The sequence below is a fragment of the Eubalaena glacialis genome, chromosome 3, assembly GCF_028564815.1.
Source record: "Eubalaena glacialis isolate mEubGla1 chromosome 3, mEubGla1.1.hap2.+ XY, whole genome shotgun sequence".
Lineage (NCBI taxonomy): Eukaryota > Metazoa > Chordata > Mammalia > Artiodactyla > Balaenidae > Eubalaena > Eubalaena glacialis.
This window is the reverse complement of record NC_083718.1, coordinates 113,445,320-113,472,517: the sequence shown is the minus strand read 5'-3', so window position 1 is coordinate 113,472,517 and position 27,198 is coordinate 113,445,320. Positions and strand designations below refer to the sequence as shown.

Here is a 27,198-nt window from a genome sequence, read left to right as displayed (position 1 = left end):
CCTCAAATGTTATCAGAGCTGAAAATCAATATTTATAGGCATGACCTCCCAAATTTCAGGACAAATTAAATTAAACCACATCTAAGATTTATCATTTTTGTTAATGTTTTATTTTTTCATTCAGATTTTACTTAGATTGACTGCCTCCAGGAGGTATTACCCAAAACACTTAGACTTTCACTGAAGAGTGTAATACCAGGAAAGGGTAATATCCAAACTTTTTCCTTTGAGGTTTAAATTAATTTAGTGAAGAAAATGAGTTTCTGTCTTAACAAATGAGGTTTATGTTACCCATTCAAATCTCATCACTGTGAATAAACATTATTGTACAAATAATTCAAGGTAAGAAACACACTTTTCCATTCATGTTTAGCCAGATATTTATCATTAAAGAAAGAAAAGGGAAACTGACCTACAGCCACATTAATAAAAAGTGTCTCTCTAATCAAACACATTATTTTAAATAATTTAAATTACCTAGTATAGTATCTAGTAAAACTATCTGAAAATTTCATGAGCTGAATCTCACAAATTCAAGGTAGTGCCAGTTTAAAAAGTATTCAGATACTAAGAAATCTGTTAACTGATATTAGGCAAGTATCCTTTTTTGCAATCTCAGTAATACCGCTTGGGAAAAAGAAGACAAGAGTAAAAAAAACTTCCCTCTATCCACAACGGTAAATACCACAAATCTACTATAGAGGTAAAAAGAAAATTTTCGTTTAATTTAAGTAACTGTGACACCTAGACAAACTACCGTTTCAGATCACAATAAAAAAGTGAAATATTTGCCATAAAAATATTAATTGATCGTTTCAGATCATGATTAAAGAGGTTTAAGGAAAATAAATCCTCAATATTGGAACAGAAAAATTCATGTTAAAAAGAAGGTAATCTTCCAAAATATTATTATTAATCATAATCAAAGATTCACAGAAAATATTTACCATGAAAGAGTCAGTCATAAGCAATAATAAAGTGTTGTGTCAATACAGAGGAAGGAAGAAAGAAATATGTGAAGACCAAAATTTATCACTTACCTCATGATTCAGCTCTGCTATCTGATCTTTCAGTTCCCTAATGTACTGGTTAGAATCAGACTTGTTAAGCTGTCCTTGAAGCTTTCCTTCTTCTTTCTGTTTTGTGACAATACAACAAAGCAAAATCAAGAGACAATTTTCACAGCATATACTCGAACATTTGAAGATACAGGACAGCATAAGGGCATATCCTTTAATTGGCTAAATTCTGAACAAATCTATTCTCAAACTATTTCTGTACAATAATTAATAGTAAACTATATTGAATATTTCTAAATAGTGCTTATTAATTATATTAATACAATCTATAAAATGTACCTTTTGAGAGACTCTTAGAAATCAATAATCAAATGGGTCTACTGGTGAAAAAAATTACCCTAGAATTCAAAAGCCATTTATCCAGTTATTTTGAGGGCAAATGCTTTTCTATCCATTCTATAAGAGATTCAATGCTTAGCTGAGAAGGTGGTAATCCTCCTACAGCTACACTACGAACCTGCTTTTGCTGGGGAACAGAGAAGGAAAAAAAAACAGGTTCTCCAAACCACTCTTAAAAGGGGAGGACAGCTCTGAATCTCTTCTGTTTAATTAGCTCAGGAATGTGATTAAAAGGTGCTCCAATCCTAAGAACTAGTTCTAGAATCATGCTGGGATCATTTTCCAGGGAAGTAGACTAGGAAGGGGAGGAGCTGCCTTTTTCTTATACCACCTGAAAACAAATGTGAACTTTGAAGGTAAAGAGCTTATTAAAGAGTGAAAACAGGATTGTTTTTGTTATCTCCAGATTATTTGTTTAGGAAGTTGATGCTTAAAATGTTAAGAAGCTCTGATGCAGAGACATCTACTGAAACTACTCATGCCAGAAAAGTACCAATTCACTTTCAATAGTCAGCACTCAGTTTCCTTCCATGGAGACAACCACTGTTGACAGTTTTTTTAGTGTAGTCTTTCCATGGTATTTTGTACATATATAATCAAACACACATGTATACACACATATTTTTACTCATACTATCGACACTATACAAGCTGTTCTACACTTGCTATTATCTCTCAAGAATACAACTTGAAGATCATTCAACATCAGTATACATAGAGCAGAAAAATAATACATTTTGATTTGAGAGAGCTCTGAAGTTCCTGTAAAAGTTATCTTAGTGGTATCTAAATATTTATCGGTTTTTTAAAAGTAGGTTTTAAAAGGTGCCTTAGGTTCTGTACAATTACCTTGCGTGTAATGGGTTGTAGTGAAGAGCATTTTCCAATGTGGAAAATGTTTCCTTCCACTCACAGTAAGAAGGGACCTTGGACATTATCCGGTTTGGACCTCTGACTGCAGCCAAATCCAGCCTCTACTTTTCTTCTACACACCTTCCCCTAACATCCTTGGCAGAAAGAAGAACTAGACAGAGCTGCTCCGGCAACAGAATGGGTAGCTTCTCTGCAGAGTCAGGGCACCATGCCAACAGGATTGCTCTTCTGTGTTAAACTATCTTTGCCACCTTGATTTCATTCTTATGTACCCTTAGCGTGTTCTGCAAATCCTTTCATCAAGTTATTCCTATACGTACCTTTTTTTATTTTATTTTTTTCTTTTGGCAACCTGCCTTAAAAACCTTTTACTGGAATTTGGTCTGCTGAAGCAGTTTGATGTAACTAATGTTTGTATAGATGTAAAAGAACAACTACTGTTTCTACAGGCTTTAAAACTTTTCTTATACATTTAAACACATGAATATCACATATAATCATCTAAGCAAAGAACTTAACAATTACTATATTCCAAATATGCAGGGCTTCTTAAATATATACAAAAGACACCTTATGGTTTTCAGCCACATTCCCATATTTAAGAAAAAAATTTTTTTGAAAATTTAGTTAGAAATATTAGTATGATGGCCAGAGAAATGATAGCAGAACCAATAGAACAGCAGGGATACCAAGTCAGGATCCTAATCAAACCATCTCTGAAGCCTTCCTTACCTGTTTTTTCAGGTATATGAACCAATAAAGTCTCTTTATTATTTAAACCAGTTCCATTATGGATTTGTCACTTGCAACCAAAAAAAAAAAAAAATAAAAGCTAACATATCTTGAGCACTTTATTAGACCTTCACAATTGAGGTTCCCCACAGGAATTAAGCCCTAATGCCTAAAGCATCATTGTATGTAATGATTTAACTTACCTCCTATGCATCTAAAATGGTACCAGCTATGTACCATCCTTAGAAGAATTGAGAAAATAGTTACTCAATTTTCTGTAGGACTTAATTCTCTTGTGGAGCTGTGGTGGAGAAAGACTGGGGCTTACAATGAGCTAGGAATTGTTCTAAGCCCTTTATATGTAATCATCACAACAACCCTGTGTAATAGGTATTATTTTTATTCATATTTCCTAGATAAGGAAACTTAAATGAAAGACTGAGTGAACTGGCTGCCTAAGAGTCACAGCAAAAGTTGACACATTTTTCACCTTAAATTTACAGCACTATGAACATGAGAAATAATGAAACAGAAGAGAATATATGGAAATCTATGCAAAGGATCACACAAATTAGCTTTCTTGGATTTGTTACAAAAATCTTTACGTATTTATTTCAGCCTCCGCTGATTTAAATGGTAATTGCAATATCAAAAGAGTTAAAGATAAAATGCTATAGCAGGGACTTCCCTGGTGGCGCAGTGGTTGAGAATCTGCCTGCCAATGCAGGGAACACAGGTTTGATCCCTGGTCTGGGAAGACCCCCCATGCCACGGAGCAACTAAGCCAGTGCGCCACAACTACTGCGCCTGCGCTCTAGGGCCCACGTGCCGCAACTACTGAGCTCGCGTGCTGCAATTACTGAAGCCTGCGCACCTAGAGCCCATGCTCCGCAACAAGAGAAGCCCGCGCTCCGCAAGGAAGAGTAGCCCCCGCTGTCCACAACTAGAGAAAGCCTGCGCGCAGCAACAAAGACCCAATGCAGCCAAAAAAAAAAAAAAGCTATATAGCAACTTGCAATAATGGCCCTAAGCTAATGACCCATATTATCAATTTACAGTTGTCCAATACCACTTACATGTACTTATACCTGCATCTTATTTTTAATCACTCCACTTTTTAAATGAAATATTTCAAAGGCACAGAATAAGAACAAAAGAGTATTAATAATAAAGACTAATGAACTCACCACCCAAATTCAGCCTGTTTCATAACCATCTCATTCTAAGATTTTCCTTGGCTCTAGACTTCCTCCGCCTTAGTCCTGTATATCTCAAAGATGGAAAAGATGATATCAAGCAGAAGGGATTAAGTAGTGAGTGCATGAGAGAAGGAAGAGAAGGAATAATGTAGGAAAAAAGTTTTTGGAGGGAGAATATTCATTGACGTAAATAAAATAAATGAAGCCGTTATTCTTATAGAATGTACTTTCTAAATCCCACATGTGACATGAGAAATGGCAGCAGAAATTTAGTAAGTAAATATACTTCCAAAGCAGGGTAATTTGATAAGAATTACTCATTTTATTTATGTGTTCAGCTATCCTTTTTGATGGCTTTAAATTTTAGTCTAATTTTACTATCATGTCATATTAATTCCCTTGAAATGGTTGATTAAATGGAAAGTGCAATCCACTACTAGGGAGAAATCCTTCTGAATGAAATAAGCTAAATGTTTATGGTTTGGAATCAGACTTGGAGAAAGGTGATTTTAAATCAGGTCCCCAATAAAGGCAAAGGTCTTGAGGATTTTGAACACTGCATAGCAATATCATCATGTGGGATGACATAAAATTTTCAGGGCAAATAAAATGACAAAGCCCAAGGTAAGCTCTAGTATTGTAAGAAAGAAGCTCAAGAACGCAGAAATGCTTTAGGTCTGAATGGCTGTAGAATGACCAGTAACAATAATTAATACCATTTCTTCCCTACAGGAAAACTTGCATGAAAAAAATGCTTGGCAAGACAGAAATCATTAAATCTGTTTTACAGAAAGCGATCAAGGGACTTCCCTGGTGGTGCAGTGGTTAAGAATCCAGCTGCCAATGCAGGGGACATGGGTTCGATCCCTGATCTGGGAAGACCCCAGATGCCGCGGAGCAACTAAGCCCGTGCGCCACAACTACTGAGCCTGCGCTCTAGAGCCCGTGAGCCACAACTACTGAGCCCGTGTGCCACAACTACTGAAGCCCGCACACCTAGAGCCTGTGCTGCGCAACAAGAGAAGCCACCGCGAGGAGCCCACACACCGCAACGAAGAGTAGCCCCCGCTCGCCACAACTAGAGATAGCCCATGCGCAGCAATGAAGACCCAACGCAGCCAAAAATAAATAAATAAAATAAATTAAAAAAAAAAATTTTTTTTAAAGCGATCAAGTGACTCCAAAGATTTGTTTCTTCCAAAGGTGGGTCTTTGTAGGGTTTTGGCTAAAAAGTTTGTTATAGCACTTCGATTTCTTTGGAGGAAAGGTAGTGTTTAATGAAAAACAGGGCAGTTAAGAAATTTTACCATAAAAAATGGAATGCTTTTAACTTAAAAAAAAGACTCCTGAAAGATCTTGTGAAAATCAAAGAAGCCCTCTTAGATTTTATGACTAAAAATACAGTGTTCTTCGAATTTCTATTAACTGCAGAAAAAAGCAGAATTTCAAAGAGAAACACTTTATATGTTTGATCAAATCTAATTGCATGTAGTTGTTCTTTTTAGATTTAAATACAAAGGTTACTATTGGGTCTTTTTCTTTTTTTTTGGCAAAACTTTTACAAATAAAAAGATTCTGATGCCCATCAAACCACTGTTTCTGTGGACAGACAGATACCCCAATAAACAACCTATAAGGCACACTGGCTAAACTGAAGAAAGAGGGAGGGTGATTAAGCAACTCCAGGCTCTAGCAGTGACCCCAGGAGAAGACAATCACCACCCTGGCACACTTGTCACACATTAGTAGCACACCAGTGTGACAGACACAACAGCTGGAAAGCTCTGCTTGGGGCATTTTGATTCAATAGTCTGTTTTAAGGGAATATAGCTGATATTTCAAAAATAGAAGTAAAAAATGAGAGATGTCCTAAATGCTATTTAATAAATTGAAATGTATAAAAACGACCTTTAATCTAAAAGTCTGTGATTTTTATGTTCTACAAATAGGGTCTCATTTAAATATGTTAATATAAAGCCTTTTAAGGATCCTTTTTAAATGTAAAAACTGAATAACTGTATATTTCCAACACCAAAAAATACAACTAACTATTATATTCTAATAAGTGGATATCAATTTAATTTCACTTCTGAGGCAGTTCATTCAATTTTCTAATGTTTAAGGTTTTTTTGCAAGTATTTTTATAGCTTTCTATTTTCAAGCAATGTCCACATGGTTCTTTCTGATAAGCAGGTGGGAAAATGTCAGCTACGCTAATAAATTTACCAGGAACCTGCATTTTCTTGAGGTTTTCTTTTGGTCCAGCTGATAACAAAAACAGATTGCCAGTTAACTGGTTTCCTAAGCAAAACTAATAAGGTAAGTAACAAACTTAAAGAGATCCAACATATAAACAATTTTGGCAATTGTCAGTAATTTCAGTGAACAGACCTTAAATACATTATCTTTTTTCACACAGCAAAAGAAACTATATCAAGAGAGCATAAAGTAACTTTATGAAAGTTTTAAATGCATATTTCACTCTTAGATCTATCTTTGAATGATTATTTTAGGAATTACCATTATGAAGTCTAAAATAATCTAATTCATATTAAGGCCTTAAGCCACTGAGCTTTATGTATGAGCCTCTTAGTCAAAAGGTCATTAATAACTCTAGTTAATAATACGCAAGCTTAAGTGACTGGGGTAAAGTATGACAACTTTAACTTACTCTGACATGCATCAAAAATATAAGTGAGCTAGAATGGTGGATGGGTAGGTATCTGATAAACCAACATTTAAAACAAATATATCAAAATATTAGTTTTAGAATGGAGGTGGTGAGTTTATGATGTTCACTACACAATTCTTTCAACTTCTGTATGTTTGAAATTTTTCATAATAAAATACGGGGAGGAAGAGTCATCGATAAAAAGCAATTAATTTCCTCTCCCTCCCCAGCCTGCTAAAAAGTAAGCACTTGGTCCACACTGTTCTTCATTTACATATGTGAAAAGACACATATCTACCAAAGGTTACTTAATGTTTCTTCATTTAAAAATCCATGTTTTGCTCTAGAATGGATACTATTTTCTTCACATTTTACTGAAAACTTAAGAAACTAAAAAGCAATATGATTAAATCATACAATTAGTACTTCATTAAAACAGAATATAATTTTGGAGCAGGCTAAATTATAGTTCATCTCTATAATATTTTGTAGTAGATTTTATGGTTGTTACCTCAAGATCCATTCTCTCTCCCTCATTATGTAGTGGTGATAGAATTGGAATTATCCTGATCCTTACTTAACTCCACAGGTATGCCCTGATTGGTGGGGTTTAACTCAAACAAGATGATCACATCTATTTTGCACAGTGATTGGTTCAGGGGTTTCTCAAAGTGTGACACTCAAAACTTTTGCTGGAAAGTATGGGGTACAGTTTCTTATTCTGGATATTACGATATGTGGGTATAAAGCTCACCCATAAGCCATTTTAACACAATAAGGAAAACCTCCTGAAGATAAAAATGACAAGGAGGGCTGAGCCTTAAGAATCATGGTTAAATACAACAAAATGGAGCTCAAACCAAACTTTTCCTGAAGCACACCCTACTTCTGGACTTTTGAGGCATGTAAGCCAATAAATCGCCTTTATCATTTAAGCCATATTATTTATGCCATTAACAAATCCAGAATTGGGTTGCCTGCAATAAAAACATACTACCTAATAAATATTTAAAAAAATATGGCTAAGTAAATAAACACCATGATATAAACAACATAATCTATGAAATGCTTAAAACAATGATTCCTAATGATGATTACGGAAAAAAAAATCACTTTGGGAGTTTTGTAAACATGTAGATTAAGAGAACCAATTTCTGACCTACTGAATTCTAAATGTCTGGAAATGGAGCTTGAAAATCAGTATACTTTGAAAGCTAAACAAGTGGTGATTCTGACATAACCAGCGTGACATAAACTACACTTGAAACGCACTGGTTTGAACCATCTTTGAAAATTAACTATTTTTTTTAAACACAAATTCAAGATTCTATTTATATGCCAATTATAAAATGCTTTTTACCCTATTTCTTAAAAATCTCTAATATTTTATGAGTTGACACTCATTACAGAATTTACTTAGTATAATTTTACATATTAAAAAAGAGATGTTTTTTCAACTACCACAATGGTGAATGTGGTAAATGACCAAGACTGATAAACTTATCTACAAATAGTCTCTACATTTCCAGAGCGAATATATTTAAAAACAAAAATAGAGGAAAACTGTCAAGGGGTCTTTAATTTCTTTCAATTCTGCTATCAGTTTCACTTCACATTATATCTGTGATAGTTTCAGCTGGTCAGTTCCCTGTCTGCAGAGGTTGGTTCAATTTTGAACTCAAATCCCTGTCTTGGTTAACCTAGCTCTCAAACAGAAAATATGATTTAAAGTTTGGTAATGCATGATGAGGAACTAAATAAAATGTTTAGGATCTTAGAAAATTCCACACATATGACCCCTATGACTGAAAACTAATTGTTCTAAAGAATGAAGAAAAACCAAAGATTTGGGGACCAACAAAATAATTCTTTTAAAACTTAAAGTACCAATATTATGAGGAGATATGGCAATAAATAAGGGAAATATGGAGCCCAATTCTCTAAGCTTTTTTTATCAGGTAACAGATTGTTATAGCCCCAAAGCTATGTTCTTTAATATAACACATATAAATGTGTCTAGAGGAATATTTTACTTAGAGCAGTGATTCTGGTGTTCAACTACCTAGACTGTTGATTAACGACCTTCGGCATATACCTTCACCTGTTTTTGTCCCTGCAACCTTTGGGAGCTCTAATCACAGAAAGGATGAGGTAGAGATGGACTGTGCTCAGGATGTGTAAAATATTCTGTTACCTGAATATTTTCAATCTGTTGATTGAAAAATCATAAATGCTGTGGTCAGCAGGAAATAAGTGAATTATGTATTTGTGTTAAGTCACAGCAGAAAGTGGACATTTTAATTAGAAATACCTTCACCTACGTCTACTGTACTCCAACATACTATTTAAAAAGGTTGAACAGTTAAGTATGGTAATGCATATCAAGCTAAAAGATTGAAGAGAAAACATGAAATGTTTACTGTATAGCTCTAAGCAGCATGTTTTTGCGTGTTATGTTGCAGCAAAACTGAGATAAATATGTTGTTAAGTTGCTTTGAACAAGTGTTTGAGAGAAAAGTGTGGTTTAGCAGTGGACAACATTAAAAAATATTGTGGCAGTGAGAAAAGAGGAGGCAGGGGCCCTGGTTTGTTTAAATTCATGAATTAGCCTCATTTTAAAAGAGAAATTGTAATAGGCATGCCTAAGAGTCCATTCTTGTTTATTTGTTTCTTTATCTATGTTTTTAAGGCTGGTTATAACTTACCCCTATCCTGCCACAGGAAGGACACTTCCTTAGACAGGAAGATAGCAGATTTTAAAAAGCTGTGTTTCAAGCCATAGGCTTTTTAATGCTCTATACAACCAGATAATTTGCTTAGAGGGTTTTGGTTTTGTTTTTGGTTTTTTTTTAAAGAATTTAACCAGTTAACACCTACTTAATATACTAGATGTGTAGATGAAGGTAGTAGAAAGCACCCTGTATAAAATATAAAAGCATCTAGTCTATCATTAACATCTTGCAAAATTTTTCTCTAGCTTTTTAATTTTTTAAATTTTCAAATCTACAGAAGAGCTGAAATAATAGTACAATACCCATATACCCCTCAGTTATAGTCACCAATTACTATTTTGCCACATTTGCTTTTGTTTTTCCTATTTGTGTATTTTCTGAAACATTTGAATGTAAATTGCAGATATGACATTTCACTACTACATATTTCAGCATGCATCTCCTAAGAGTAAGTAACCAAATGTCCTTACAACACCTAAATTAATAGTAATTTCACAGCATCATTAAACATGTACTTCCTATTCAAACTTTCCTAAAAGGGCCCAAAATGTTTTATTATTATCCACAATTGAACCAAGGTTCATGGTTACATTTGGTTATTATATCTCTTTAGCCTTTTTTAATCTAAAGTAGTACTTTTGCCTTTTTTTTTCATGATATTGTTGATATTTTAAGAGTCAAAGCTGAAATAGAAAAATTTCCCATTCGAACAGAAACAAGTACTGTTTTTATTCCTTTTTTTCAAATCAAACAGGTAACAGAGTAAAACTAATATAATGTATATTTAATGGTTGGTTGGGTCAAGGGAGTAAATATAGAAGACATGGGCACAGAAATTTAAATATCTGAAGTCAAAGACTCAGAATATTTATAGGAATACAGCATTTTATATATTACTCTTGTAAATATTTATTCTATTATTTATATGTATTTGGTAAAAGATAAACATAATAAATATTAGCAGTTATGATTTTTTGCCTTTTATTAATAGATTAACGTGTTTAACATTTCACTCCTATGAGGTCCAAAGAACTCTATATTTAACATCACTTTAACCACACAAAACCCTTTCAGCCTGTCATTTGTCTCTTTGTAAAAATATTCTATGAAGTAGGTAGATGACTTTAAATTCTGGGAAAAGCATAGTGTTCATCACAAAGAAATCTCTAAGAAAGAGAAGACTTGTCATAAAAGAAAGCATAAAACAACCACTCATTAAGCTTTATCTTGCTCACTGAGAGAGTGCTCACAGCTGGAAAACTGTGTAACTGAAGAAAATGTGATTCACCTTCTGGAGAGGTGGAACTGTCATATTTTAATACCCTTATATTCCATGTCATGGGGGTTATCATCTCAGTGAAAGATTTATCTCTATTTTTGTTTCTTGGTTTTGTTTTTTGTTTCTAACACCATAAACTTAAACTCCAAATAGGTACTCTTGTGCACTGTAAAGCAGCTTCTGTCTCACTTTTTCCTTATGAGGAAAGGATATATGGTAATGTAACCCATTTACTAAGGATAAACACTGTTATGCCAGGCTGAGTTAACACCTGACAAACCCTTTTGGGGAGTACTGTCTTGGGAAACCAAGACTTTTGAAGAATTAGTTACAAAAAGCCTTTCTAGATCTATGCAAACATCATTTAATCGCTTTGTCATTCTACTACCCATCACTTTTATTTCTCTAGATTGTCTTCTCCCAGCTTGATGATGATTACGATCTAGGCCTGTTATTTCCATCCTCTGGATTCTTATCACCACTTCTTTCTCTTAGCCAGATTTTCTCCAGACTGACAGACTAATAATAAGCCCTCTCTTTTGGCCTGGTGCTTTACCTGATTATTGCCCTCACAGGTGGTTTGATCTAAGCACAGCCTGGCCTCAACAACACTAGAAGATTAGACAGACTAGTGGCTTACCTGTCAAGGATCACATGGCTAGCCAGGGATAGAAACCAGATTTCATTCCTAGTGCCTTAATTGTAAGACAAATCACAGCAGGATATGTGCTAGAATTATTTTTCCAAAATTGGTGTTGCTTACGTTACTCATTTATCTTTTTCTGGACCCTCTGTACAGAGTGTTAGTAAGCCAAAGTTGGGGAGTTCAGTCCTTAGCTGTCAAAATTTCTCATGTACCTTCCTTAGCATCAGATGACCATATATATGGCTCTTGTATATTCACCTCATGGATAAAACATGCTTTTCTGTGGCCTGTTTAAAGGATCCATGCAGAGCTGATTTTGCCAAAAAGCATCTTTATCAACTTATCAGACTATTAGAGTATTAGAACTTGATAGGGGGACTTCCCTGGAGGTCCAGTGGTTAAGAATTCGCCTTCCACTGCAGGGGGTACGGGTTGGGGAACTAAGATCCCGCATGCTGTGCAGCTCAGCGAAAACAAAACAAAACAAAACAAAAGATAAATCAAAGACAGCCCATGTAAAGATATCAATAATACTTTATAAATTTCAAATTAGTAACTCATCCTATAAAATTAATTTCCTTCCTCAACAATTTCAATGAGGTGGTCTGGCCTGGCTGTGATTAATACAGTAGAAAAAAGTAGGAAAAATATTTTAACTGAAAAAAAAAACATAAAGAGAGTAACAATCATTTCTATTCACACTCCTCAGAATTGATCAATGTTACTTAACATCTTGGAATACATGCAGCCAGATTTTTTTTTAAGAAAAATAATTGTTTCTGTAAAATTATATATGTTTGCCTTAAGCAACTTGGGCAGTGCTAAAAATACAAAAATGAAAATTAAACATTAAATATTAGCTAAAATTAATAGGAAAAGAAAGTACAGTGAATGCCAAGTGTTTCTTCAATATAAGAGAGGTAATTTCCTTTTTTAAAAAAAAACCTCTAAATTTAAGAGATAACAAAAAAACATTAAGATGTTAGAAGTCTGCATTTTTATTACATGCTTTAAATGTATGTGGTATTGATTGACTATCTTGCTGGGATATGAGTACATTTATACCTGCTTTCATATCCCCTCCCCCTCCACTTCCAGATTTTTGTTAGCTATGTTATTTTTACACTGTCAAAGTTTATTTAAAAAAAACTCTCTCACTTGTAATCACTATTCCCATATTTGTTTAGTAATAGTTCTGTATTTAAACAGATTCAACATTTACCACCCATCTTTTCAAATAGCGCCCACATTTCACAGTTCTTTATTTTGACTTGTTTTAAGCTGGATTTCACTATCCAGTAATTTTTTCAAGATTATGAGAGTAGTATCCTAGCAATCTTTTCACACTGGAAAATGACAACCTATTTCTTCAAAATATCTGGCTGACACATTGTTTGGCTATAATATTTTTGGGTCAGCCAAACTCAAAATGTTGTAGACTAGTACTAAGATAACTTTCTGTGGTGATGGAAATGTTCTCCATCGACACTGTCTAATATGTTAGCTAGTAGCTACTGTGCAAAATGAGGCTATGACCACATTGGCTGGCTAGTGGCTATCATATTGGAGAGTGCAGCATAGCCATTGCTCTGTTGATTTCTGGCATTGAATATGCTGTGAGAAATCTGGAGGACAAGTCTTAATCTTCCCATACAACTTTGTAGGTAATTTGCTCTAAGTGTTCAAGGAGCATTCTGTGTCAAATTTTCCTAGAACACAAGGTTTTCTTTTAATTTGCATCTTTGAATCTTCATTAATTTCAAGGACCTCTTCTTGCTTATTTTTGAATATATCTTCTTTCTATTTGTTGTGGGATACCAATTATTCTTAGTGTTAGATTATCTGTCTGTCATCCATAAGCATTAGCTAATATACTTGTTTTTCATTCTTAACTGCTATATTCATTATGATTATTATCTCAAGCTTTTCTTCTATGCCAATATTCCAATTTTCAGCATTGTCCATTGAATAGGCTATTCTTTTGTGGTTTCTGCAATGGTGTATTGGGCTTCAATTTATTCCCTTAGTGGTACAATCCCCTCCTTCTTACCTCAGTGTACTTTTTAATTATCTTATCTTTTGATTTCTTAATTTTACTAAATTCACGGTTAGTTGTTTTATAGTATGAAGTAATTGTAATTCCTCTCTTATCCTTGAATTACCTTTCTTCTTGGTTGGGATGTTTCTGAATGGTATTTCTTTCTCTTTTCTCTGCTATAATAATAGAAACCAAGTTGTTGTGCCATTTCTTCTCATCATGCTCATGGCTAGGTGACTGTCTAGATATTCTAAATGCTCTAATGATATGAGTTACTTATTAACTCTCTTTCCATCATATTTAAAATCTATTTTCTGTGCCCTCCAAGCTCAAGTTTGTTCCCATTTTTCTATGGCCTGAGGGATAGCATGGGGAAAAGAAGAACCTGGCTAAACAGGGGCACTGTTTATTCTTCTGAGATTCTGTTAGCTATTTTGTATTACCTAATTGGGGGGATACATGCCAAAACCTGGGTTTTAGGATTCAGATCATTTCCCAAATAGAGTGTGTTGTCCCAGGGCCTTCACTTTAATTAAGATTCAGATGTTCACTTTCTAATCTCCTTCACTGGGTTGTTCCTTCTAGAAGTTTCTACAACTTCTCAGTCAGACATACTCATTTTCCTTCTCTCCACATTTGGGATATGACTGAATCTTCCGGGGTTTTTGCTGACTTACCTATATACACAGCGTGGTGACATAGGAGAGAGGGAGATAGTTGAGGTTAGAAGCCAAGCCCTGCTAGGCCTCTCTGCTCTTAAATAGTTTATTTCTTTCCTTAGCTGTCACTTTTAAAGTTTATTGCATTAGGCTAAGATCCTTTTCCTCTCAGGCTGCTTTTAGTGGGAAAGTATTTGCCTTTAAAAAAAAAAATTTACTATTTTGTTAGACGGTTGAGGTAGGAAATTATGGGATCAGTTTCAGTCCACCTCTGGGGCAGCATTTAAACAAATGAATCTTTATACCTGAAATTTACGTAATATTGTACATCAACTATACTTCAATTAAAAAAAAGGTACTTTGAACCTACCTGTTCTTATGGCATAATAATATTAAATTCTCATGTACATGGCTGCCGCCTAAGATTCATTTAACAATTATTTTTTGATCACCTGTTACATGCCAGGCACAAGGCATACAGCAGTATGTAAGACAAACCAGGTTCTAATATATTACATGTGGGTGTGAGTTGATTTTTAAAGTGAAGGTAATTTCAGACACTAATAAGAGCTACAAATAGTATGAAACACAATGATGAAATAGAGAGTTACGGCATTAGGGTCCTACTTTACAAAGGTGGTCAGGGAAAATCTCTGAGTTGGTGACTTTTAAGTTCAGATATAAATGATGAGAAGGAACCAGCCATGGGAAGATCGAGGAGCATAGCATTCCAAATGCAGGGAAGAGCAAGAGCAAAAGCTTGTAGGAATGAATGAGCTTTTGGTTCTAGAAACAAAAATAAAGTTGGTGTTGCTAGAGCATGACGTGAAGGGGAGTGTGGTTTACGATGCAGTCAGAGAAGTAGGCAGGAGCCAGACAACTCAAAGACTTTAAGGCCAGAGAAGGAGGGTGGCATTTTTGCTAGGTTGACCAAGTTTTCTACATTGCTGTTTTCCAATAATTATTTGGAAGCGCTCATTCTTATTTCCATTCTAACAATGGTTACCTCAAGTTATTTTAATGTACGTACATTAAAAAATTATAATGGTAATCATATAAATTCATATGGTATAAAAACTGAAGTTTCCCTTTCTCTTTTGCACCAAGCCCTTTACGCTCCCCAGAGGGAGCTTTGATAGGTATCACAGCAGACATCCCAATCTACTTAAACACACACACACACACGTACTTTTTAACATACACAAATGGAATTATCACTACATTCTATAATTTTTCTCATTATTATGTCTTGCAGATCTTTCTTTATTCTTTCTTAAAGATACAGACTTTTCCAAATATGGATCTACTATGGTTTAACCATTCTCCTAATAATGAGTAGTTATCCACGTTTTTAAATAATAACGTTAGATTTATGCATCCATCTTAAGAAGTTACATAAAGAACACACACCAAAGCTAAAATAGACAAAAGGAAATAATAAAAGAACAGGAATAAAACGGGAAAAAAAGTTGCTTATTGTTTAAATTTGCAACTGTTTACTAGTACTGTGCTGGCCAGTGGTATTAGAAATATTGGCTATTCCAAGTACCATTGCTTTCTCCTTTCTTGAACACCCTACAGATGTCTAACATACCACCCAATTTTGAACTGAAACTTATCGTTAGTTATTAAACTTTTATATAGTAACTTTAGAATAGGAAACCAGTACTTAATATACTTTAACATTTTAAGCCTGACAAAGTAAAACTTAAAACATGGTTTACAAATAGACATCACACCCTTAAAGGAAATAACAGAAACAATTAGTAATCTCTCTGTGTGCTCTTCATAGAGATTTCAAAATAAATCTAAGGTTATACATAGGATGTGGGTTTTTCGCTGGGAGTAGTATTACAGAAGGTTTGTGGTATTAGAAGGGTCATGACACAATGCAGGTTGCTTAGTCTCAAATGCAAGTGTAAAGCTTACATTAAAAAAATATTTTAAATTACACCCACAGATGAGAAAATGTAACGAAAAGAGAGATTATGCTACAGAAAGATATATACAAGCTCTCTCTCTCCTTTGTAAAAGTTAAACTATTTTAGAGACCATTAAAAGGCATTATCTTGACTATTTTAAAGGTTAAATAATGCTTTTTTTCAAGGCTATATTATGAAACTATGTTCAACGGTCACAGAGGCAACCATATTAACTTGCAGCAGCAGGAGCAAAATTTCTAAGTTCTAATTTGATATTTTCAATTAAAGCAAACTATATTGAGCAAATTATAACTGCATATGAGATGACGATAGTAGCAGAAAACACAATGATTTGAGTAAGTCTGTGACAGTCGATAAGCAATCACCGTGATTAATCAACATAACCTTACTGAAACATCAATAGCAATCACTAAACTTTAGTAAGTTTTTACTGATTTGTACTTTGCCTTAAGAAAAATTAATCAGAATAGTAAATGTGGTAAATGGTAGCCTCTCCATGACTTCAAGGTGACTCATTTGAAACATCTAAAACCAAATCATACTCATATCATGTACTATTGGTAAGTTTCTAAAACAGTTTCCTGTAATTTCAAGTCACAGACAAAAAGGTTTGACTATTCTTTATGTTTTAGTAACTAGAAAAAAAGTACATATAAATACTTTTAAGAAATAATAAGGTAACTTGAAAAGTATGGAAGGGAGGAAATAAATCAAAATTTTTTCTCACTACTAAGACTGATTTAATTCCATTTCAGAAGAGAAATACATCCATCCCACACATCGTTAAAGTGATGTTTCTTACAGGATCAGCTAAATACACACATGAAAAATCAGCACTTGCACAAGGTCCAAAAGCTAGAAAATATTTCTTATAAATCAGTTTAATTAAAAACAGATCAAATTTTGTGACCAATACTTAAAATTCTATCTAATTCCAGGGGTTCCTAAAAACCGTGGAATTATATAAACTATTTTTTAATTTTTAAAAAAATTTTGTTGTTGTTTTTTTTTTTTGGCCACGCCACACAGTTTGGGGATCTTAGTTCCTTGACCAGGGATTGAACCCAGGCCCCTGGCAGTGAAAGTGTGGAGTCCTAGCCACTGAACCGCCAGGAAATTCCTATGAACTATTTTTTATAACAGACTTTCCTCAAACAGTTTTAGATTTACAGAAGAATTGAGAGGATAAGAGTACTATATACTCCCTTGCACTGTTTCCCCTGTTATTAATATCTTCCATGTTGTTACAATTAATGAACTAATATCGAGACATTGTTACTAACTAAAGTCCAAAGTTTATTCAGATTTTCTTAGGTTTTTTTTTTTTTTTTTAAACCCAAAGTCCTTTTTCTGTTCTCGGATCCTATGCAGGATACCACATTACATTTAGTTGTCATGTCTCCTTAGGTTCCTCTTGGCTGGGACAGTTTCTCAGACCTTCCGTGTTTTTGATGACCTTGACAGCTTAGAGGAGTACTGGTCAGGTGTTTTGCCAGATGCCCTACTATCGAAATTTGTCTGATATTCTTCTCATAGTAAGAATGTGATTATGGGTTACTGGAAGACCACAGAGGTAAAGTGCCATTTCGTCACATCCTATCAAGAGTATATTACTAGCAATGTGATTTACAACTGTTGATGCTGATTTGATCATCTGGGTGAGGTAGTGTTTGTCAGGTTTCTCCAAAAAAGTTACTTTTTTCCCTTACCCTTTCCATACTGGACCGCTTGGAAGGAAGTCACTGTGCACAGGCTACACTTAAAGAACAGAAATTTATGCTTCCCTTCTGAAGGCAGAGTATCTACAAAAGTTATTTGGAATTCTTCTGCATAGAGATTTATCTCTTCTTCCTCATTTATTAATTTATTCAATCATTATTGATATCAGTATGGATCCATGGATATTTATTTTATACCTTGAATTATAATCCACTACTATGTTAATTATTTTTTCCTATTTTAAATATTGTTCCACCTTTGGCCACTGGGAGCTTTTTCAGTTGGCTCCTCTCTGTCCCTTTAACATATTCCTGTTAATGTAGGGTTTTGTTTTGGAACACTTCCTTACTTTCTGACACTGCAAGATACTCCAGGCTCATCTTGTATATTTCCTGTTCTAGTCCTGGAATCAGCTATTTCTCTCAGGAACCTTGGTTTCTGTTATTGGAGAACGGTATTAGAAACCAAGATCTGTGTGCTAGGTGTACATAAACTGATTTTTATTTTTATTTAAAAATTTTTTTGGCCACGCCACATGGCTTGAGGGATCTTAGTTCCCCTACCAGGGATTGAACCCAGGCCATAGCAGTGAAAGTGCCAAGTCCTCACCACTGGACTGCCAGGGAATTCCCTAAACTAATTTTAATAACACCAAGATGATCACTGGTAGCATGGTACTTTAAGGGTCTAACCTATCTTCATTAATTCTTTAGATACTATTATGAGCTGGTCTTGGGTAAGTGAATGATATCCTTCATTCCTAAACACAGCAAATTTTAAAACCTCTAGATACTTAATCTCTTTATATTTAACTGCATACTAAAGTTGGAGATCAGAGAGTCATCTCTGAGCACTTCAGTAAAAAAAAAAAAAAATTTTTTTAACATAGTTTTTAATACCTAATGACCAGATAGCAAGCTGAGTAAAATATTCTGTATACCTAACTCCCTTTGTTGAGAATCAGCAACAAGACTAGATAAGATTATAGAAGTTATTTTTCTAATTTAAAAATGCTTAAAATTTTGAGAAAAATCATTAAAGAAAAATGAAAAATATTTTAATGTTTAAATAAGTTGCTCAAAACAGAAACCACTGTACTTAAAGGGGGAAAAAAAAGTCCTCCAAAAAGAAGTTTGTTAGTCAAGAGGTGGCATATAAACTACCACCTGCTGTGAAACTATTAACAAATGAGCTCAGGAAATTAGAAAGCACAAACTGATCACAAAGCTTCATGCTAAACTCCATCCTTTAGTAATGTCATTGTAATTTTACATTATTAAAATTTTTTTTTGTTAAATGGTAAAGATTTTTATCACTTCCTCTCTATCTCTGTCAAAACTGCATACTGAGCTGGGCACACTGATTTAAATCTAACTCCCTCATTTTATGTCAGAACAGAATTTTGAGTGGGTGTTTCTTAAGCCAATAGCGGTTGGGGTATTGCCCATCTGAGGCATCCCTAGAGGTTATCTGTTGGGCAAAGTAATGAAAATGGGTAAATGTTACTGGGTACCAGGAAAAGAACACAAAGTTGGATTTGCGTAGAACTAAACTGTTTTAAACTTAAAACTTTTCATTATTTATAACAAAGCAGCATTAACTTTATAGATGTGCTCAGCCCACAGAAGCTTTTAATATGGTTATGACAAATTAATATGTTTATCTTTATAAAAATCAAAACACAAACTCAATTCCAGGTTAAATATCACAAGGCTTGGGTTCAATTTTCATCTATTTTCCTCAACTAACTGAGCAAAAATTAACTTTTCTGTGTTTTGTTCCACCACTTGGAAAGTGGAGAAAGTGTGATTTAGCATTAACGTAAAAATAAAGTCCTCAACTAATAAATAACATTCGGATCAATAGAATAAAGGTGGAAAATTCCACTAAGAGGAGGAGGAAACAATTTTTAACCACCATTTCCTCCCATATAAATACTATGAATTCCTACAAGCATTTTTTTCTGAATCAAGTTCAAATGAATCCTTTTAATAGGTTTAAATGTCATCTAACCGATGACTCCTATGCTCAAAACCCTCCCATTACTTTCTACCTTACTCAGAGAAGGGCCAAAGTTCTTAGGCCCTACATAATCTGCCCTATTTACCTCTCATACTTCCTCTAACTTCCTCTCTTACTCCACTCAGGGACTGAGAGATGCCCCGGGCTTTAGGCCCTTTGTCCTTACTATTCCCTTAGCAGGATATTTCTATCACAAATCTGCATGATTCTTTGTTTAAGTATCCCCTTCTAGCGAGCCTTGCCTGACCACATTATTTAAAATAGCAATGGTACCCTACGCTCAACACCCCAACCCTCTCCTTTTCCTACATTTTTCTCTCCATTGTATTCATCATCTTCTAAATTACACACTATACGATTCATTTATTTTGTTCATCCTACTTCTTCCTCTACCATTAAGCTTGATGAGGAAAGGGACTTTTTGTGTGTTTTGTTCACTAATTCTTATAAAGTGTGTAGAGTAGTGACTAGCACATAGTAGGTACCCCGTAAGTATCTGTTGAATTGAAACTGATACCCCATTTAAATTAATAATTTAATCTGTTCTTCACATCTAGGCTTTTAAATGAGAATGATTAAAATAATGTGAGATGGTATAAGAGAGATCTATAACAGAGGGGGTTAAACAGCAGAGACACAACAAAATTGGCTGGATTGGCATCATCAGGGAAGGCTGATCATAGCATGTCAAACTTAATCCGACCTTTGAAATGATAAGCAAGATTAAAGGAGAAGAGGAGAAAAAGAGTGAATCTCAATGACATATTTAAAGAGTTCTTAACTAGTTTATTATGGCTCAAGCACAGGTATATGCTGGGAAAAGTGGGAAATGAAGCTAGAAAGGGAGGCAAGAATCAGAGCAGGAAGGGGCTCATGAGTACAGCCAGAATTTGAACTGTGTTCCGAAAGCCATGGGAAGCTACTGAAAGATTTAAGTGAGGAAAAGGGAACCAGTAGTAACAAAGTTATAGGAGGCAATTGATCTACCAAGAAAATCCATATAACTAACATGACAGTACCTGTAATACTAAAGAAAAAAATTTCATTTTAATCCTGGAAAGAATTTAAGTTAGAGTGGGTTCTTAAACATACAACAAAATCTCATTTAAAAATCTTCTTTATGCTTCAGTTTCCTCCACTATAAAATGGGGATATTAACAATAATGTCATATGTAAAGATTAAATAAGTGAATATATTTAAATGGCTAATAGTACTGCCTGGCATGTTTTAAGTATTCAATGATGCTAGCTATTAATACTTTAATTATTAGTATTCTGGAAGAAATAAAGTTACAGATAATATGGTAAAACATGGTAAATACATAAAAAATGAAGAGTAAGTTAAACAGGGCTTACACTGGACAGAAACAAGTTCAATCAAAAAAAAAAAAAAAAACAGCCAAAACAATTCTTAATTTGCAGCTATATCTAATTCTTGGAAAGGGATAAATTCATTATCTGGGGTGGGTAAACACTATCTTGAAGGGAACTCAAAAGACTTTCTGCACTTTCCATTCTGGTTGTAATTTTTGGAAGCCCTTACAACGCTGAGTGTGATCTTTTATAAAAGGTCATTGATAAGCTGATTTGCTGGAAACTAGTTAGGGAAGAAAGAACACTTGACACATGCTTTCTCATTTAATACCAACTCTAAAGCAGATAACTTTAGGATCCTTAGTTTTGAATGAGTAAATTCAAAATCAGGTTAAATAACTCGTCAGACAAGACAGCTAATAAGTAGTTTGTCTTCAAAATCTATACTCTCAACCAATCAACAAAATCTCTAGCAATTATAAGAAAACAGAAAGATAAAAGTTGTGACCACAGAGTTATTTAGGATTCTAAAATCCTCTTGTTCCCAATAATAATTAAATTTATTGACTCTTTCTATTCTGATCAGGGTATGTCGTATTTATTTTTGCAGGCTACTTACAGAAATTCCACTTAGCCTGAGCCATTCAATTAGCTTGTGGTATATGTACAGGTAGGAAAAAAAAAAATTTCTCCTTTAAAAGATAACAACTGGCATCCTCTCACATGTAATTAAAGCCATTAACACCAATAAATGTACATACATTTTCAGAGGTTTAAATTCTACTCAGTGATATTGCAAAGAAGGGACCCAGACTCAATCATTCCTTCTGTATAATGATAAATGCACTTAGGCAGAGTCTGAATTCATTTTATCCTTCCTAGCCAGTAGTGACCTAATGATAAAAAAAACGCAAATTGATGCATGTGTGAATACAGTGATAATCTCTGAATTTAAAAAATTTGAATACTCAAATTACATACATTAAAAATCACTTATTGTAAAAACAACAGATGAGCAAATTATTGTATTAATTTCTTCAAATACAAATATTTGAATGATGGTTATATACTAAGCATTATATACCAACACTGAGAAATACAGCAGCTGAATAAAACAGGCAAAAATTCCTCTCTTACAGAGCTTCCATTCTGGTGGGGGATGTGGACAACAACAACATGTATAATTTATGGCAAGAAATAATTGTTTTGAAGAAATATAAAGCAGCATAAGAGTATAGTGATTAGGATATGAATATTATTTTAGATAGAAATTTGGTTAAAGGAGCTTTATGTAAGAAAACAATAGAGATCTGAATGAAGTGAGATTATACAGTATTTAAAGTTCATAATGATAACTGAATTGTCAAAAAATATTAAAATGATATACATGATATCATATTTTTAAATATTTCATGGCACCTTGGAGTTCAACCTCTTAATTCTATTATAGGGGTACGATCTGCTCTAAATAAGCATTACAGTAGATGGTGACTAAAATCCATTAAGAAGTGTCATTCTGTTTGAGAAAGAGGAAACCTCAGCAATAACTTTTACAAATAGTTCAGGAAAATGGCTGAAACCTGAAAGCTGCTACACTTTAAAAAAGGTTAAATTCACTCTGAGACACTAATATAAAACAGCTCCTCCAAAGATGGTGGAAAAGGCATTATTATAAAGAACATTAAGTGTATTACAAATGTAGTTATCTCAGATTAACATGGGGAGGGTGGTGATTATGAACTTTAAATCAGACCTGACAGTTTCAAGTTGACTGAAGGATCTTTGAAAATAAATTTAATAAACTTCAACCTCATAAGTATATCTACTACAGACTGCTACAGTGTGTATAAAAATGAGTATTTCCTCACCTAAATGAGACATTCACAAAAGTACAATTTTCATAACTACATTTAAAAAAGCAGGCTTTAATTTTATCAATAACTAATTACATAATCATGTAATTTATTAAATGAAGGGTTTGAAAGAATTTGGTTTGTGGGAAAAAGTTTTATTCACAAGAGAGCAAGAGTAATTTGAAGAGTTGGTCTGAAGAGATCTGAAGTACAAAAATATTTGACTAAGTTGAGTTCTCCCCCTAGTGGAACTTGAAAATGATCTAAGGTATTTCCATGAATAAAAATAACCTAAAATATATTACTCTTATAATTGAAAAGGAGTTTCAGGTTTTAACAAAAGATCTATATATGGATCTTAACCTGCATATAATAAATAAATGAATGAATAAATGTTGAATCATTAAGATGTTTACTGAAAACACATTTATCAAATGTCTTAACAGCAAACTACCCAAGGAGAACTCAGTAAGCAGAAATACCTAAAAAGCAGAGGACTAGGGGATACAGAAAAACACAGCAATTTTTTGAAGACATAATAGCATGTAGAATGATACAGAATTTTAAAAGAATATAAAAACTTTGTAAAGAGGTGTGTGTGTGTGTAGGAGGTGGGGAGAGAGGATGGGGTGGTAATGGTCAAAGAAGAGGCTAGAAGTGCAAGTTTGGACAATAATGAAAAGATAAGGTTTTTATGTTTTAGAAAGAAAATTCTGGTGGCTCTGTGGAAGAGCTCAGGCTGGAGAAAGAGAAGCTGGACAGGAAGTTGTGACGTTCAGGTGGGGACGAAGGCAGATGAATGAAGGGAATGGCAGGGCGGAATAGAAAGGCCATGAAAGATTTTTTTTAAAGTTTCTGAAATGAGTAAAATTACCTTTGATTTAGTTTTAGATTTACTCACGACTTTTACCTTTTGAAGAAATTGAAGAGTCGGACATGGTACTTTAATCTGTATGAATTATTAAGAATTATCTGGAGGCAAATCTATATGAGTAGGTGAGCAGGTGAAATGCTGGTAGGAATGTTAACTAGCAGAAGCACTTTGTAAAAATAATTTGGTACTCTCAAGTAAAGCTGAAGTTTGCATATGTAGCCTTGATAAATATGGCATAACGTTAAGAAAAGCATAAGTGAAGTTCCTACTAAGCTGAATAATTCAATACGAGATGATACCACTGAACAAGACTTGAGATACAAAAGAATAAAAACATTTTGGCTGGATTTTAAACATGTTGAATTTGAAGTTCCTGTACAAGTTCCAGGAGGAGTTCTCTACTGTCCATTAAACATACTGGTCTACAGATCAAAAGACACAATAAATTAAAAACAACAACGACAAATGACAAGTTACAAAATGGGAGTAGCTATCTGTAAAACGTAACATCAACTTAGAAAGAACTACGCGTACATAAGAAAAAGATAATCCTAAAGAAAAAACATACACAAAGGACTTTAATAGGCACTTTATAAAAGATGAAATCCAAACTGCCGACCTCATTAGTAATCCAGCAAATACAAATTAAAACCGTGATGAAATACCATTGCATACCCACCAGGCTGGCACAAATTAAAGCATCTGACACCACCAAGTGTTGGGGAGGATGTGGAACAACAGGACTTTTGTAGGCTGTGGTTGGCAGTTAAAGTGGTACAAACACTTTGGAAAATAAAACTGAAGATCTGCATGCTTTATGACCCAGCCATTCCACACCCTGGCATCATGCTACAGAAACGTGTGCACACGTAGTCAGTATAGTGTACAAGATTGCTTACGATCTCAGCATTGTGTATAACAGTCCCAATCTGGAAATTTACAAATGAGCACTAATATCAGAGTGGATATGTACGCTGTGACATATTCATGAAATGGAACATGTCGCAACAATAAAATTCATGACTCATTGAAACAGTGCTGAACAAAGAAAGAAGAGACATAAATGAAAATATTCAGCATGACTCTATATGAAATTCAGAAATAGGGAAAACTAAACTGTGTGGATGAGAGATGCATACAAAGATGACACCACTAAAAGGAAAAGCAGAGGAGTGACTGCTATAAAATTCGGGATAAGGGAAAAGGGTGTGATTGGGTAGACTTCTGGAATATAGGCAATATTCTGTATCTTGACCCAAGTAGTGGTTACATGGATACTGTTTTTATACATATTATAATGTAGCTTTGTTTTATGAACTTTTCTGTGTATTGTCTTCATGATTTTTTTTTTAAAGGTGCAAGATTATTGATTAGGGGAAACATGCTAGGATGGAGATAGATTAGAATTCATTGTTGTACACTGAGTAGTTTTTAAAAAGCGAAAAAACTTGGATGCTCAGAGGAATACAAACACTCAGAACTGAGAAAAAAAGACTGAAAACAAAGTTCAACAAGAAAGAAGAGAGTCAAAAGTGGGTGGTGCTAGGAAAATTCTGCAGCCCACAGAATGAGAGGAAATATCTGCAAAAATATCTGTTTATATCTGATATGGGATTGACATTGAGAATATATAAGAAACTTCCACAATTCAACAACAACCCATTTAAAAACTGGGCAAAGGACTTGAACTGCCATTTCTCTAAAGAAGACATAATGGCAAATAAGCACAATGAAAAGATGGTCAACATTATTAATCATTAGAGAAACACAAATCAAAACCACAATGAGATACCACTTCATACCCATTAGGATGGGTATTAAAAAAAAAAAAAACCCAGAAAATTAACAAGTATTGGTGAGGATGTGGAGAAACTAGTCCCCTGTGCATTGCTGGTGGGAATGTAAAGTGGTGCAGCTGCTGTGGAAAACAGTATAACAATTCCTCAGAAAATTAAACATAGAATTACCACATGATTCAGCAATTCCACTTCTGGGTATGAATGAAAACAGAAATGAAAACAAGGATTCAAACAGCTATTTGTACACTCACATTCATAGCAGCATTATTCACAATAGCCAAAAGGTAGAAGCAATCTAAGTGTTCATCAACGAATGAATGGATAAACAAAAAGCAGTATGCACACACAACAGAATATTATTCAGCCTTAAAAAGGAAGGAAATTCTGACACATATTACAACATAAATGAACCTTGATGACGTTATGCTAAGTGAAATAAGCCAGTCACAGAAAGACAAATATCCTATGATGTTATCAATACTTACATAAGATACTTAGAGTAGTCAAATTCAGAGACAGAAGGTACAATGGTGGTTTCCAGGGGTTGAGGAAAGAGGGGAATGGGGAGTTGTTTAATGGTTACAAAGTTTCAGTTTTGCAAGGTGAAGAGTTCTGGAAATAGGCTGCACACCAATGAGAATGCACTTAATGTCACAGACTGTATACATTAAAATTGTAAATTTTACCGCAATACGTGTATTTTTACCACAATAGAAAAAAATGGACTTGGAAGTGAGTAAGTGTTGAATATAGAAGCACAGTCATTAGGATGAAGACATAAGTCACTATTTAGGTGCAGAGGGAAGGGGAAATAACTGCATTATTTTTACATGTACTTTATTATTTTCATGTGTTACCTGGATTTCAAGCTCAGCAATGTGCTGCTGTAGTTCAGCCACAGCAGCTATGCTATCTGCTTCCCGGAGTCTCACAGCCATCACTTCTTCCTTGTTCTAGGGTGGTAAACAAAACAAACCAAAAATAAACCATATAATAAGCCAAACCATTAATAAAACATAAACACTTGTAACATGCCTCAAATTTAGAAAGTGACAAATAAACCCATGATTAAATGAGAGAAAAAATGCCATTATATCCTGAATTTGGTATAAAATGAAGAATAAATGTATAGAATAGCATTCCATCTTTAAAATCACACACATATATATATATATATTGCTCAAACTTTTAAATTAAAAGTTAACTTAATTAAAACTATTAAAATTACTGGTGACTGTGAAAGCTGTTAATCTTTTAACCAAGAACAATTATTGAGAACTTTCAAACATGTAACTAGGACAACAGATTAACAGGAATATAAACACTAAGAGTATGTTAGCTAGATAATATTTTTAAAATTACATTTTTTCTGAGGCAATGAATTTTAATGAGTATTTACATTATACTACAAAGGAGAGTAATAGAAA

At 34.0% G+C, this 27,198-nt stretch overlaps 1 protein-coding gene across 2 annotated transcripts in view; it reads right to left on the bottom strand.

Moving 5' to 3' along the window:
• EVI5 (ecotropic viral integration site 5) overlaps window positions 1–27,198 on the bottom strand; it is a 228,596-nt gene that overhangs the window by 26,687 nt on the left and 174,711 nt on the right. For both annotated transcript variants that reach the window (XM_061186311.1, XM_061186313.1), the window contains 2 exons: window positions 26,629–26,724; window positions 1,041–1,136 (listed from right to left, as the gene is read on the bottom strand). In XM_061186311.1, the coding sequence (XP_061042294.1) occupies window positions 1,041–1,136; window positions 26,629–26,724 (192 nt within the window). The remainder of the gene's footprint in view (window positions 1–1,040; window positions 1,137–26,628; window positions 26,725–27,198) is intronic.